The sequence below is a fragment of the Nicotiana tabacum genome, chromosome 12 (genome assembly GCF_000715075.1).
Source record: "Nicotiana tabacum cultivar K326 chromosome 12, ASM71507v2, whole genome shotgun sequence".
In the NCBI taxonomy this organism is placed as follows: Eukaryota; Viridiplantae; Streptophyta; class Magnoliopsida; order Solanales; family Solanaceae; genus Nicotiana; species Nicotiana tabacum.
The window spans coordinates 125496869-125512985 of NC_134091.1; the positions used below are offsets into that span (position 1 = coordinate 125496869).

Here is a 16117-nt window from a genome sequence, read left to right on the forward strand (position 1 = left end):
TACCAAGAGTTGATCTTCTTTAAATAGGATTTAACTTTTTCTTAAATTCTTTTTCCATTACATAGGAGATTAGGAAAGGAAATAGTGGGAATCGAACTCACAATTATTATGTAGAAATTCTCACCGGTACCATTAGACTACATGTCTTTATGGTAAATATGTTAGACTTATATATATTGATCGTGCATAATTTTCTTACACAACCAAATGTATTTAAACCTATTGTATTAAATAATCTGCTCTATTTCTAGTTAACTAATCTCACTTTTATAAGTGTTTATCTATAATTAATATTTTTTAGGTAACAAGACAGTACTGTCAATGTATAGAAGTTATACTCCTCTAAATATCGTTGCAACAAAACATCGATCACATGATAAAACATGTAGTATACATTAAAAGAGCCTAAAACTAGTAGAAGTTCTTTAGGTGGATCACTATTAACATCTCATGAACTCTGAATTTTCGAGTCAGGTGTTCGACAAATGTTCAAGTAGAGGCGGAGCTAATAACCTTCTAGCTCCGTCTCCATGTTCAAGTAGAGGCGGAGTTAATAACCTTCTAGCTCCGCCCCTTTATTCAAGGTGACGAGCCAATGTCACCGCTAAGTCCAGCATCACCAACTCCTCCATTACGGCCGCGCCATTGCCACCACCAACTCTGAATCCCCAACTAATTCCAACTCCAAATCGACCTTCAATTCCTCACCCACTTGGTCCTGCCCCAAAACCCAACCTCCCTCCTATTCCAACATTAGCACCCCACCAACGGCACTTCCTGTTAGAAAAGAATAAACAGAATCAAAGAAAGGCTTCGAGGCGTGAAATCAATATTCTTAAAAGCATATTGTTCGTATATTGGTTTGAAAAATACAAGCAAGTCGCTTTAGGAATTTTCAACAAACCCTATGTGTATTCTTACAGTGGAGCACCCACATGTAAGCAGGGGCGGAACCAGCGCAGTGATGTCATGTTCATCTGAACCCTGTATTTTTAATATGGAACATAAATTCATGTATAAGAATTATCTAAAATAGGAACAAAAAGTAGATATTAACTCATAACTTTAACAATATAATGAGTTCAATACTAAAAATTTTAAAAATTGAACCATAGAATTCAAATCCTGAATACGCCTCTGCATGTAAGGAAGGGAATTCGTCCAAAATTATACTATACAATGGGGTATAATTAATCTTTTTTTTATTTTTTTATTTTTTGTAAATGTAGACACAACCTTTGAATCCGTTGAAATAAAATATAAAATACTTTGTGTAGCGGTAAAAGTGGTTCAAAAATATCAAATATAGCGTTTTTGTTATTTTTGAATCCTTTAATTACTATAATTTTTGTTTAAATTCAAATGACAAAATATTCTGTTAAAGAAACAAATAAAAATAAAACCTTTATTTTTTAAAATAAAAATAAAACCGCTTCCGCACAAATCCAAAGCGGAGCTGCAGTATTACGTACGGGCTCGAACGACAGTAGCTTGCTTAAATGTTGTATTTGTATTAGTAAATTTATTAATATGTTTAAATATTTAATTACAAACCAAATAATTAAAACAAGCTATGAATTCGATAAAATTTTAAAATTCATAAACTTCAAATCCTAGGTCCGCCTCTGTGACAAATATAAACAAATTGCAATTACATTACGTGCTGCAACTAATCCACCACCATCAGGGGCGGATCTACCTTATGAGTTAGGGATACTACGGTACCCGCTCGCTTCGCTAAAATTCTTACCATGTACATAATATCTCTGTGAAGAAACGTATATATGGATAAAGTGACACTTAAAAGTTACAAAGTGGAAGCGGGTGACATTGGTTCAGCCTTCCCTTTGAAGGCTTTCTTTGGCCTCATGAATGTCATTCCCTGTTGGAATAGCTTCTTTGATTTTTTATTTTTTCTACTTATTAAGATTTCTTTTATTTTCAGTTGAGCCCGAGGGCCTCACCTCTTTTTCGGCTCTTTCCTCCTTTTCTTCCTTTTATTATTTGCTAAGTCTCTCTTCTTCATTTTTTTAAATTTCAGTCCTCATTTTGTTTCAATCATTATACCTTACTTTATGAACAACTATTTTCTATAGGTAATTTGGATTAATTTTAATTAGCATATAAATTTTTTTATTTTTAATGAAACGATATTAATTTATATATTGGAATATAATTTGAGTAATATCTTTTATTGGGTTTTGAAAAAAAATTAAATAGCTTGATTGATAGTTGTTTTGAGTTGAATATCATAGGTTGAATGTTGAAGGTTTTTCTTTAAAAATAATTGTCATATAACTCAACAATTAAGATGAAAAAATAAACAAAGAACAATACAAGTAAATTAATCTAGTCAAACAAAGAACATATAGTGTAGTTAAGCTACTCTTTAAGCAAATATTTATATTGGAAGCGCTCTTTCATGAAATATTATTTTTTTTTTGCATTTTTATTTAGAATGTGTTTAAATTAAGCGTTAAGAATTTGAACTAAAATCAAACGTATTTGTTTTGTGAATGAAAGGCCTATACAAATTAACCAAAAACTAAGCGAACCGACCCATTATTCCTTATCTGTCTTTGTAGCTACTGACACATATACTCTATGCATAACATGGTGGCACGCGCAACCTTCGAATCCTGGATCCGCCTCTGAGTCCACCATTATCTTAATTCATAATCAGTAACCATTTTTGCATCCTCAATAGAAAATTTTGATAATTTTCTAGCACTAATGCTGCCCATTAAAACTCCAATTAAGAGTATAAAAAGCAGAGGCAAAAGTTTAGCAAACATTTCCAAGTATATGCAAAAGTTTTTCAATTTAAAGGGAAATGCTATAGTTTTGCTGAGAAGTGAAGAACTGAATAGAAGGGATTATATAGATAATTTCCCTCCAATAATAATTAAGTCAACAGCCCAACTGTTACATTGAGTATAATGTTAATGATCAAAATAGTTCATGACTTTCACATATGCTTCTTAAAATCATGGATTTTGGAAAAGCATTTAAATTATAGTATAAAGATTCTTTTACACTATCAGTGAATGTTGACCTATAATAGACGGTCAATTATTATTTTTATCAGAGTATTAACTAGTAAGTACTTCCTCCGGTCTATAATAAGTGATCATTTGGCCTTTTTATTTTGGTCCAAAGTAAGTGTCCTTTTTACATAATCAAGAATGAATTAACTATAGTTTTTCAAATTTACCCCTATTTACATATCTCAATGTGTCAAGTTAAAAATATGCAAAATTTAATTGAAGGTAATTTTAGTCAAAATACTTATTTGTTTTCTAGGAGTTTGTATTTTATTAAGGGGTGTGTCAAAGACAAAAAAGTTACTTATTGTGAATCGAAAGGAGTAATATTTATCAAGAAATTTATCTGTAATTACTTAATAAATATCATTATAGTGTAAATACTTTTTACCGTCAATGCATAGAACTTAGAACTCTTGAAAAAATGATGTTAATTACGTGCATGTTAAAGAACCCTCGCTAACTATATTATATGAAAAGGAGAGTTACTACTCTAAACCAAAGTTGAGGAATTGATTCATTGGAACTCATTTAACGTGCATATTAAGTTCTTGATTCATGGAAAACAAGTGTCTATTGCTCAAATTTTCGAAGAGTACTTTTGCAGTAACTTTTATTGCAGTAGCAGGGTTGTGCGTTTAGACAACTGACACTAGTTGTATGACTTTTTCTATATATGTTTGATAACTGAATTTGTGAATCCAAAATCATGGATATAGGCAATTATGCACACAATTGTATCACTTATGTGAGGCACAAAATTAAATATTTATACGTCTATAATTGAATTTTCTTAGTTTGTTATATTCGCATGTCTTGTTCCGTTATTACTTGTTATCGGTAATTCCGTAATTTGCTAGCAGTATTTCATTCATATTCTCGTTTGCTACCTTGGATTTAGTTTTCTAAATATATTGTCGTGATATTACTTGTTATCGGTACCTCTTTTATATTTTCTGTTGATATTTTCGATTTAGTTTTCTAATTATTTGTCTTGTTATTACTTGCTATCAGGGCTTCTTTCACCTTTTTTAGCCGAGTGTCTATCGGAATCAGTCTGTCTGCCCTTCCAGGGTAGGGGTAAGACTGCGTACATCATACTCTCCCCATACCCCACTTGTGGGATTATACTTGGGGGTTGTTGTTATTGTACGTTAATTGTCGATTCCGGGGGCAACTGTTTCAAAATTAGATCTAGAACTTCTAGATTTTAATAAATAAATGTACAAACAAGTGGGGATAGCTCAGTTGGGAGAGCGTCAGACTGAAGATCTGAAGGTCACGTGTTCGATCCACGTTCACCGCATTCATTTTCGTTTCAACTTTCGATTTATTTATCAGACTATGAATATCAATTACAACATGGAGCTAAGTCATATCTATCTTTTTATTGGGTTGAGTTAAATTCCATTTTTTATTTTTGTTCATCGCTAATTAGAATTGATTAAGTCATTTTAGTTGAAACTTTGACTTATCCTCAACCTTGAGTATTGGAATAGTTCGCGAAGAAATTTAGATGCGGATATAGAATTTTAATTTGATGGAATCAACATGTTGCGAATAATATAATATTTGTTAAAATTTTAATGTATATCACATTCTGCGTCGAGAAATACTGAATTCGGTTAAGCTAATAAACTACATCCGCCACTAGAATTACACAACATGGGAAGTTCCAAGTTGCCGTCCAGGAAGATGGTATACATGTCGGGCTACACTACAAGAAGGTGTGATATAGGCAGTGATAATGAATAGAACGTCGAATTCACATAACTGATCCCCATAAGTCAAAGCTGTTTAATACTTAGAGAAAGTATATACTATCTACAAGCTAAAGTCGAAAGAAAAAACTGGCTAATTCAAGAATCTTAGCCATATTTTACATAAAGAATGTATGATGTATATTGGTATAAGTGCAAGAAAAGGCATAAATATTGATCTTCAAGATTTGCATAGAGAAAGCTGAGGAAACGGAATCCTAAATCTTCCCTTCTGTTTATTCTTGTTCTTGAATTTGATGTCAGGGGAGGAGGACTTGGGATTGCGTAAAACACAAACATCGCCATTGCAGACGAATTCGCCGGAGTCTGAGGACTCAGGTGAGAAGCAGCTACAGAAATTGAACAAAGCCATATATAGTAGGAACCTAAGTAATTATATATCCCGATCAAAGAGCTGACGAAGGGAATGAGCAGAACGAGGAGTCTAGTGGATGCGATTCAACTAGCGGAGACTCTTGGAATAGCTGGAGTAAGAAGTTCCCAAGAGAGCGTCTTTTTGGCGAGTGTCAAGCACATACAGCAAGGATCAAGGGAGATCTCGTTGTTGCATAGCTCAGGCTGAGAACAGATAAAAGAGTTTGTCCTATATTGCTGGTGAAGAAGGGAATAAACACTATATATTGACAGCTGCAACTATGCCAAAATGGAAGGGTATAATTTCCATGTGAAAATTGCAATTAGAGTCAATTTATAGGAGCAATGATCTACCAACATTTGATTAATGAGTACTCATTATTTTAGCGTGGAAAGAGTCTTCTTTCCTCTCTTTTTTTTAATCGATTTAGCTCCTCTTGGGTTTTTCGTGATAACAAGGCTCTATTATACGCAGTCTTACCTTGCATTTCTGCAAGAGGATATTTCTATATCTCGAACCCGTGACCTCCTCCTGGTCACATGGCAGTAACTTTACCAGTTACGACAAAGCTCCCCTTGTATTTTACCCTTAGTAATGAAGGTATCTTTATTGCCACAACAATATCATGACATATTTAAGACTACAAGTTTTAATATATTGTTAGTAACATATATAGTATAAATTCAAATCTTTTTGTAGAAGCTAGATAGCATACGCATCTAACATTATTAAAAATAATTAGTTGCAACTACAAAACGTGTGTTGGATACGGTCTTCTCACTGGAAAAGCCAAATTAAGGGCGAAAATCCATATCAATGCATATGTCAAAACTGATGACAGTGCCCGCCGCAAGGGTTGGCTGAGTTGGTTGGGTGAATGTCTTCTCACATGTGAGACCTGTGATCGATTCTTCTCACTAGCAGCCTTCTCAGTCAAAGCTCGTCCGCACCGAGCTTGCTTAGTGTGATTTACATCTTCTATATGATTTGTGAGCTACGGCTACAGGTTTCTCTGTGAATTTTCCAAAAAAAATAAAAAAATCGATGACAGCTGCATGGATATGATACATACAAATGACAAGCATTAGAATAACAGGTGAGAATGTCCAATATCTGTACGCGTTTTGCGTCAGGAAATTTGACATTTTCACCTGTTTTCTTTTTCTTCTCCTTGTCTGGTGTCTCAAACTGCTATCTCTACATTTTCTATGTTTTTTTGGTACAAGTGCAACTGCGCAAGAGTGCGAATGCAATGCTTTTTACAACACCAGCCTAATCTTGCGGTTAAGGAAAAGCAAAGAAGAAAAGTACTGTTTGGTATTTGTTTAAACTTTCAAAGTAGTAAATATATATGGCTACATTTTTGGTACAAAAAAAAAAACAAATCACATTGTTTCCAACATTGTGCGATTTGCAAAAAGGGGCATTTTTTAAAAAAGTTTGGCAGGGGCTGCCAAGCTTGGCTAATAGAATAGGGGTCCCCAGAATGCCTGTCCTGTGCCTCCGAGAAGAAGCAATGACGGTATCTGAGGAATAAGCATCGGCTAACTCTGTGTCAGCAGTTGCAGTAATACAGAGGATGCAAACGTTATCCGGAATGATTGGGCGTAAAGAGACTGCAGAGTAGATTCATGAGCAAGAGCGTATCTCACGGTTGATTTAACAATATCCATTTTTTTCTGGGGAACTTTCATATGAGTGCTTTTAATCCACTATAAAGGTTATCATCAAACCATTTGTGACCAAGGGGAAAAAGAAAAAGGAAAAGAAACTAACAAGATCACACAGCAGCAAACGGAAAATGAGTATCTTCATAAGAGTTTTAAGTATATACTTTAAACCAGTCGATGTACCTAAGTTAAACAAGTAGGCATCATACAGAAGACACCTTCTCGGAAGAAAGTAAACGCCAGATAGACGGAATTTACAAGTTTCACTAGGACGTATTTACACGAGCAGTTTGACTGCATTTTTAGAACGATCCGAATGTATTCTCTCCACTGTAAGTCATGTAGAGGAAGCCATCCTCATCTTTGTGTTCCTCATAAATCGCAGACATCATGGCAGCTGTAAAACGACGGAAACCAGACTGATTAAAAACGAAGAAATTTGGAAACGCATAATGACAATTGTGCCAAAATATTGCTCACCTGTCGGAGGAAGGATATTTTTCACAAAGATAAAAATAGCCTTCTCAGCACTAAGCTTTATCCTCTTACGAACAACATACACAAATTGCCCCACAGTCAGATCAGCAGGAACCAAGTATCTGCAATAATTATGATTAACAGACATTTCAAAAAGGAAAATATCATAAAGATAAATGTAAAAGAGCTAGACGCTAACTCAACACTGTTAACAGGAGAATGCAGATGGAAATTAAAACGGAGAGATCCCACGTTTATGGAAGTTTGAACCAATGTCTTCAATTGCTGCATATCACTATCAAATGAAGAAAACAAAATAAAGAAATCCTTGCACTTCAATTATACACTTTAGAACAGACAATCACACCCTACGTTGCTCGGACTCTCTGAAAATGTCGCCTGATGTGTGTCGGATACTCCAAAAGTAGTGCATTTTTGGACGACCCGACTCGGGTGCGGCAACATTTTGGAGAGTCAGCAACATAGATCACACCTATCTTGTGCTCTAATCAATCTCATTGCTAGTGCACATTAGTCATCTTTCAACTCGAACAGTAAACACTACATCTTACAATCTTGTACCCATGAAAATACTTACGAGAATCCGTTTATTCTTTAGAAAGACGTATAAGAAATTTACATGAATCACGTCATAGTTCATAAAGGTGCAGTAGCCACCCCAACACTAGCTCAAGAAAATTAAAAACTCATTATCGAACAAAACCATCTTTAGCAACATTGACGATAACCAATGTGAATATAATATTGGACCAAGCATAGATCACTATCAAGATTACTAACTTCTTCTTGTCAATGTCAGGAATGTCACTTCTTTCAGCCTTCTCCACAATAACCTAAATTCCAGGAAGAGAACAATGAAAAGCAGATTTAACAAGGCATATAAAATGTCTAGCTTTAAAAAAAAAAAAGCATCACTGCGAGAGAATAGACAAAATTGCATTGGTACCGGTATTCTATCAGGATACTTCTCCCTGATACGAGCAGCTTCGGCCTGTCGCCTTTCTGGAACAGTACAACACAGAATTAATAAGACAGATAGATAATGTTAGACAAAAGGAAAGACAAATGTTTACATAGGCAATGTCTATAATTTTTTGATAAGGTAGGCGATGGCTATAATGAATTTTAAAAAAGAAGCCACAAAATTTTGAAGTACGAGAGAATACAGACAGGTAATGACAGCAATATTTTAGCAGATTATCAAGCGATTAACGTACTGTGATATGAGCCAAGTACTTCTACAAGATTGAGGGCACTGACTCGTTACAAAAATGATATTTTTCCTGTTAATTCTGCATGCCACTTTTCGCCATTTAATTCCTTTGTATAAGTACTACTTTGCCGCTTGCATCAAAATTTTCACAAATCTTTGAGGGGTCGTTTGGTTTGAAGAGAAGTTATGCTGGGATAGTTATCCCGGTATTATTTTTTATTGATTGTTTGGTATGTTGTATTAATACTGGAATTCTCAATTTTACCGAGGATAACTTATCCGGAGATTACCATTTCACCCTCTAGCAGGTAAAAATTATCTCAGTACTATTTTTAATCCTAGGATAACTTACCCTAGGATTAGTAACCAAACAAGGGATAAGGCGGTACTAAATTTTATCCCAAGAGTATTTTTGCTTATCCATCATACCAAACTTCCCCTTGAAAGTGCAATAATAGCCACGCTTCCACACAAAAGACACACAAACAGTAGCAGTCCAACAGAAGCTTATAAAATAAACAAACTTATAATTATATAGCCATGTAAAAAAGAGCCTCAGTACACTAAGCTCTCAGTATGCGCCGGGTCCGGAAAGGGCCGGACCACAAAGATATATTATACACAGTCTTACCCTTCATTTCTGCAAGAATTCCAACTCTCAATTGCACAAAATAAACTACTATGAATTCACAAGGGAACATAACAAGAAAGGTCCAACTAAACAAGCCCCCCCCCATCCACACACACAAAAAAAAAAAAACTCCCAAAAAATAAGAATAACTATTAGTGGATCAAACAAATTATTGAGCCAAACAAGTTAAAGATCGGATCTTGGAACCAAAAATACAATAATAATAATAATACCACGTGGGTGTTCCAATTTGAAGGAGCTTTTGGCCATGGTGATGAGTGAGTGGTCCTAGTAAATTAGGTTAGCTCTGCAATTAACAGATATAAAAGGAAATTAGGGTTTTGCCGAAAAAGGGAAAAGAAAGGAACTTCAAAGAGAGGAAGATGAAAGGATCTTACCGAGGAAATTCGTCAATTGTGAAGGTTGAACAAACAAAACTCTTTATCAAATGTCACTTTATGCTACGGTGCCGTTTTGAACTAGTATTCCTTTTAGCATATTTTATGTGACATTTTTTGTGTAGGAAATTTAAACTTCCTTTAACTTTTCGAAATAAAATTTATATATTTAAAAACTACGTAAAAAATATTATAAGTTACAATAATTAATAATTTAAATATTTAAAAGGTATATAAAAAAATTTATGGTCAAAAAATAATTTGTTTGATTTTATTTTTAAGTCAAACAACTTCATATAAATTAGGACGAAGCGAGAATTTTTTTTCCCTTTGTCTATTTTTGTCTCTTTTGTTATGTAAGTTATGTTCTATATATACATCTTAAGATATATATATATATATATATATATATATATATATATATATATATATATATATATATATATATATATATATATATATGTGTGTGTGTGTGTGTGTGTGTGTGTGTGTGCTCTCTTCTTTATTTATTTATTTTATTTTATTTTTCACTCGGTATTCAAAACTTGTATTAAAATCCAACATAAAATCCACCCAAATTGAAAATTATTTCCCTTATCCTAAGTTATGAAATTATTCTTTCTTTTCTCTACTTTATTTAAATTAATAAATGGTTCTATCATCATGCTGAAGAATTTGTCTAGCTAGTTTACCACACTAAAAATTGCATGTAATGTTGACTATATATTGTATAACCTTTTCAACAATCAGCAAACATTGTAATTTACGTTAAAGTAATTCATATAATTTCTTATAATTAACATCTTAAGATTACAAGTCAAATAAATATAATAAATGATGTCATTTGCAAAAGCCTAAAGAACGTGCTATCACGTCATTTGTCTATATTGATAGAGTTATAAACACCTTTTTAAATTTTTTATTATTCTGAAAGTTTGTCTACATTGATAGAGTTAATTAGGGTGACTAGATTATTCTGGCTAAGCAAAAAGTCATTATCATCAGAGCTTCATCGAAGTCACCTTGAAAATTTGGTTTTATATTTGTAAACAAGGGTTAATGTATGATAAAAACTATGTTTAAGCTCAATACGATAATGTAAATTATGTCAAAAAAAAATACACGTGAATTGCAATTAATAGCCCTAATTAATAAGTAATGTATGACAATCATTAGTTTAAATGAAACTCTATTTTGATTGTATGCTCTTTTTTGTTTAACTTATCCGATATTCAAAATACACAGACTCTGACTCAATCGCAGAGTCACAATGAATTTCAGGTTTAATTGAATCCAGTTGATGAAGAATTATATTGCATATATAAAATTGGGCAAACGTAATTTTTTCCCCTTATTTATAGTATAAGCTAATGAGTTCCCTTGATATAGAGAAGGTTTTCATTGTTGTGACAAAATTTGTAGTTCAAAATTGCTTTTCATTGTTGGGACAAAATTTGTAGTTCAAAATTGCTTTTGGTTGTTGAGGTTTTGAATTCCTTTACTAAAATTCTTGGCTCCGCGCCTCACTAATTTAAATTCACGTTAGATAGGCCCACTAAAAAGTAAAGTACTTCCTAACAAGAATTTCTCTAACTCTCATTATATAAGACCGTCAAGCTTTTCTTTAATACAAAAATAAAAGACTAAAATAAACATGAAGTCTATTATTTAAAACATCTCTAGGACTAAAGTTAAAGTCTTTCTCTCTTCTTGATTGCTTACACATTTTCTCTCATTTGGCTCTCTGCTGAGAATCCCATTCATGTATAGACAGGACTAAAGTCTTTGTGATATATGCAGATATCAAATCTCAAGTAGTAAGCTAGCTCTTGCAAGTTCCAATTGAAGAAAAAAGTACATTTTTGGTAAGTAAGTCTTGCTTATATGCATAATCTATTATAGTGTCTATTTATCTGTAACAACTCAACACCGCCCCATTGCCATCCCTATTAGTAATTGATGAATAATCGATTAATAATTGAGGCATAGTTAATTGGTTGCTTGAGCCGAGGGTCTATCGAAAACAACCTCCTGCCTTCACAAGGTAGGGGTAAGATTTGCGTACACACTACCCTCCACGAACCTCATTTGTCAGATTACACTGTGTGTGTTGTTGTCATTGTACGCCTATTTATGACTTGATGGTATTGTTTGAATTGAGACTCGAGGAGTTTAGACATCTTTTGGGAGAAAGAAAAAGGGATTCTATTTTTACATAATTTCTTTTTTTTTGAATTAATGCATATATGCAACTTGGTTGACTTGATTGAATTTTGTGTTTTTTTCAGAAGATGACTTCATCAAATGAAGGGACATATAATTTCAAGAATGAAGAATTTCAAGAAGAAGATATTTGGGGTACTAATAATAATAGTGTTATTGAAAAAAGCCAACTTAGTTCCAAGTTCATAACCAGTAAAGATCAGCCATTTACTTTGAATCAAAGGAGGCAAATACCAACTGCAGCCAAGATTATGATCCCAAAGTCAAACAAGAATTCAATTAAAGAATTTAAAATAGTTCAACACTCAGCCCCTGTGAAAATACCAGATTGGTCAAAAATTTATGGGACAAGTTTAAAGAAAGATATTGGTAATTTTGTGACAAATAATAGTTGGGAAAGTGATGATCAAGAAATTGAAGAAAATGATGAAGGAAATATAATGCCTCCACATGAATGGCTTGCTAAAAGATTAGGGAGAAGCCAAATTTCTTCATTTTCAGTGTGTGAAGGTGTTGGAAGAACATTGAAAGGCAGAGATCTAAGCAGGGTAAGAAATGCTGTTTTAACCAAAACTGGATTTCTTGAATAGCATATGAATTATCATCAATGCTCATTAGAGGGGGGAGGGGGGAGTTGAATTGGGTCCCACTTGAATCATGGTTGTGGTATTAAAAATCTTTCTTTTTAAAAAAAAAAAAATAACAAGTTACGTTATTTCTTTTCTATCTGTATGCAAATCTTGAAAATCCGTCGATATACATACTGGTGAAAGATGACAAGTAACGAGTGAAAATAATCTAGATCTGTATAAGCCGGCTGGAGGCTCAAAAATTGTAGTTCCTTTTTGTACATTTCTAATTTTTTTTTATTTTTTTTTACTTCACGAGGTAATCTTATAATTAAAGGGAACCAAGAAAAGAAAGACAAAATAGAAAGGAAAAAAAAACAAGCCTCATTGTGTGTGTATAATTATCTTGGTGGCTTTGTAATGTTGCTAGGAGAATAAAGATCCTTTTTATGGAGCAAGCAAGCAATGATTTTGAGTCATGTTCTTTATCATTGTGCACATGATTATGTAAAATTTTAATTTTGGAGTTAGGTCTCCCAATTTTATTTCTTTGCTGTCATAAGCAGCTAGTGGATGGTGAAATTATTTAAATATGATCAAGTACCTACCATGTAAATGCCTTTATATTTTTTAATGACGAGAGAACAAAAGTATACTATTAATCTTCATTCGGTTGGACGGGCGAAATGAGGCCACCCTAGTCCATTGAATATTCTAATTCGGGCAATCGACATCATACACCCTACTGAAATAGATTTTGCCGAAAATCAGCTATATCCAATCTAAACCTATTAATGCGCTAAATACATATAATTTTCTTATTCTCGAAACTCAAAGACACAAAATCTTGAATTAAAGATGTAGAGATCCTAATCATACCATCACAATTCACGACAGAACATGACAATATTTTCAAGAAAAAGTTTTGTGTTGTTATTCTTTTCTGGTGGCCAATTATTATAGATTATTTTAGAAAGCTCGTAGAAACAAGTTAGTATATGCTTTAGAATGGGGCAGGCAGAGATATGGCTATCCTGCAAACAGATGCGGACCTACACTATAGGTTGGGGGATCACCGGTATCCGAAAAATTTTACAAAAACTCTATATATATACTTACAAATGTATTTAAAAAATAGACAGATATTAGCATAGGCCCCGTATCAATTTTTATGAGCACTGATATATTTATATTAAATGTCATAGTGTCCCTGTGATCTCCGAATCCTGGGTCCGCCTCTGCCTGCAAATAGGCCATTGATTAACTATTTCTTCTTTTGGTTCATAATGCTTACAAATGCAAATATTATTGACCAATTGATTCATGTTAATTGAAGAGTAGACGTATTGGGTACGGATTCGAGTTCTGAGAATGAAAAAAATTGTTGAAGAACACTTTCCTTTTAATGAGTTTCACGGGGGATGAATTCACGTTAATAAGGCGAAAAGAAAGAGGTGAAGTAACATTTGATTGAGGTGGGGTTGGCCTTCTTTCAACAAACAAATCAAATACTTAAATCTTAACTGACTCAAACATAGACAAGGAAATAATCTTCTTTTGTAAAGTAAATTCTAGAAATTAATGTATTAATTTGTTGCAAATGTTCTATATCCAGTCTTAACTACTTTAATTATATCTAACATCAATTTGTTCATCTTATTTCTAGCCTTTTCTTTTCTTGAATAAGTGTGGTGGGAGGTGGGGTCGGAAATAGATTATTGAGTAAATTTTATGGATGGTTTTTTAACTTTGTGTTCATTATGCAAAATTTATTTTTCTTCTTTTGTTACGTAAAAATTATTTAACTTTGTGTTCATTACCTAAAAGTTATTTTTCTTTCTTTTGTTACAGAAAAATTATTTTACTTTGCTATATTTATCACAAAAGTCACCTTGACCAGATTTTATAATATTTTTACTTGAAAAGTCTATTATACCCTTGACATTATATATCCTCTCATTTATGTAATGTCTTCTATATTATATACTATATAATATATTTTTAACTAGGTAATTTACTTATAATTAAAATAACTTTAAATTATTTTATTTGTTATTTTTATAATATATCCATACATTTAATTTTTTTACGGAACTCAATTTGTTTAATCATATTTAAATATGAACATATTTTAAATCTAAAAACCATAAAAAATATTTATTTGAAATAATAACAAACAGATTTGTTTAACAAATGATAATTTTTTTTATAGTCAATACAAATTTTGAAAAAAAATTCAAAGATATTTGTATTTAATTTTAAGATTTTTAAAGCTTTATCTGTTAATATTATTTATTTGAAAGTATTAATCTGATGTGTCATTGTGCTAAATATAGGTATTTTATTTATTGGATTAATGTGTATGGCTTGGCTGATCATTAAAAATATTTCATTAAGCATGATTAAGAACGTGGACTTGAGATTTGTTCACGGTAATATTTACTGACAAATTTAATAATGCTACTTATATATCTTGAAAATTACCGTTACGTAAAATAAATAAAATAATATCAAGTTATTTTAATTATAAGTAAAATACCTGGGTAAAAGTATATTATGTAGCATAAAATATAGAAGGTATTACATAAATTGGATGATTTATAATATCAAGGGCATAATAGACTTTTCAGGTAAAAGATTTGTAAAATCTGGTCAAAGTGATTATTGTGATAACTAGAGCATAGACAAATGATTTTTGTGTAACAAAAGAAAGAAAAGTGATTTTTGGGTAATGAACATAAAGTTGAATGACTTTTACGTAACAAAAGAAAGAAAAGTGACTTTTAGGTAATGAACACAAAGTTGAGTGACCACCCATGAAATTTGGTATGCGTTCGGATAAATACAGTAGTTTTTTGTTAGATTTTATATTCAGTGGCAGAGCCACATGTATTCAAGTGGTGTCATCGACACTCCTTTATCGCAAAATTACATACACTGCGTAGTTAGGTAAATTTTTTTAAATGTATATATACTACATATTGACACTTATTACCTTCTTCATGGATTTACTTTTTTATATTTTGACCTCTTTTAGTAATAATTCCGGCTTCACGACTGTTTGTATTTGTATAGGTAATTCATTAGAAACATGTATAAATTTTAATTACAAATCTAATAATTAAGACGAATTATGAATATATCGGGAAGCTCAAAACTCATAAATTTTAAATCATCGTTCGGCTTCTAGCGAGAAGGGCAAGTCAACAATTACTTTAACATGAATAACAACAATGGAAGGAACAAAGAAAGAAACACGAGGCAGTGATATAACTCTAAATACTTCGAAAAATATTTAATTCCCAATACAAATCATATGCTGGCCAGTGGAATTCAGATTAAACATTGAGAATAGAAAGAGATGTTCCACCAACTTTCCTTTTTCTATTAAAATAAAATGATAGTATAAGATAAGCTTTTTATTTTGGCTCTTTGCATAAATTCCGAAATAGCCAGATTTATAATTGGTAATTAAAAAATAGTCACAGTTTCAAAAGTAATCGAATTTTTGCGTATATGATTCCAGCATAATGTGCTGGAATTTCATGATGTAATGTAATTCCAACATAATATGTTGGAAGTTTATGCGCTGGGGCTCCATAATCCAAATCAACAATGCTGGAAATTTTCATGTTTCAGCAAAATATTGGCTATTTTTTAATGACTTTGCAAACGCTGACTATTTTTCAATTATCATCACGAATTAACTAGCCCATGCTATTTTCACTAACAACA

General features: G+C 32.3%; 1 protein-coding gene and 1 non-coding gene across 3 annotated transcripts; one reads left to right on the forward strand and one right to left on the reverse strand.

Annotated features, from left to right (window-relative positions):
- Positions 1 to 4277: 4277 nt before the first annotated feature.
- TRNAF-GAA (transfer RNA phenylalanine (anticodon GAA)) lies at positions 4278 to 4350 on the forward strand. Its single transcript has one exon. It is a non-coding gene; the product is annotated as a tRNA-Phe (tRNA).
- Positions 4351 to 6973: 2623 nt separating this feature from the next.
- On the reverse strand, positions 6974 to 9620 carry LOC107810247 (autophagy-related protein 8C-like). Of its 2 annotated transcripts, XM_016635005.2 has the most exons (6): positions 9591 to 9620; positions 9426 to 9499; positions 8295 to 8350; positions 8129 to 8181; positions 7331 to 7449; positions 6974 to 7247 (listed from the first exon to the last, which is right to left on the reverse strand). In XM_016635005.2, the coding sequence occupies exons 2-6, from the start codon at positions 9460 to 9462 to the stop codon at positions 7153 to 7155; spliced, it is 360 nt and encodes a 119-aa protein (XP_016490491.2). In that variant the 5' UTR covers positions 9463 to 9499; positions 9591 to 9620; the 3' UTR covers positions 6974 to 7152. The 2 variants fall into 2 exon arrangements, with proteins under 2 accessions (XP_016490491.2, XP_075083148.1); XM_075227047.1 differs by lacking the exon at positions 9591 to 9620 and having other exon boundaries at positions 9426 to 9583.
- Between the last annotated feature and the right edge of the window lie 6497 nt (positions 9621 to 16117).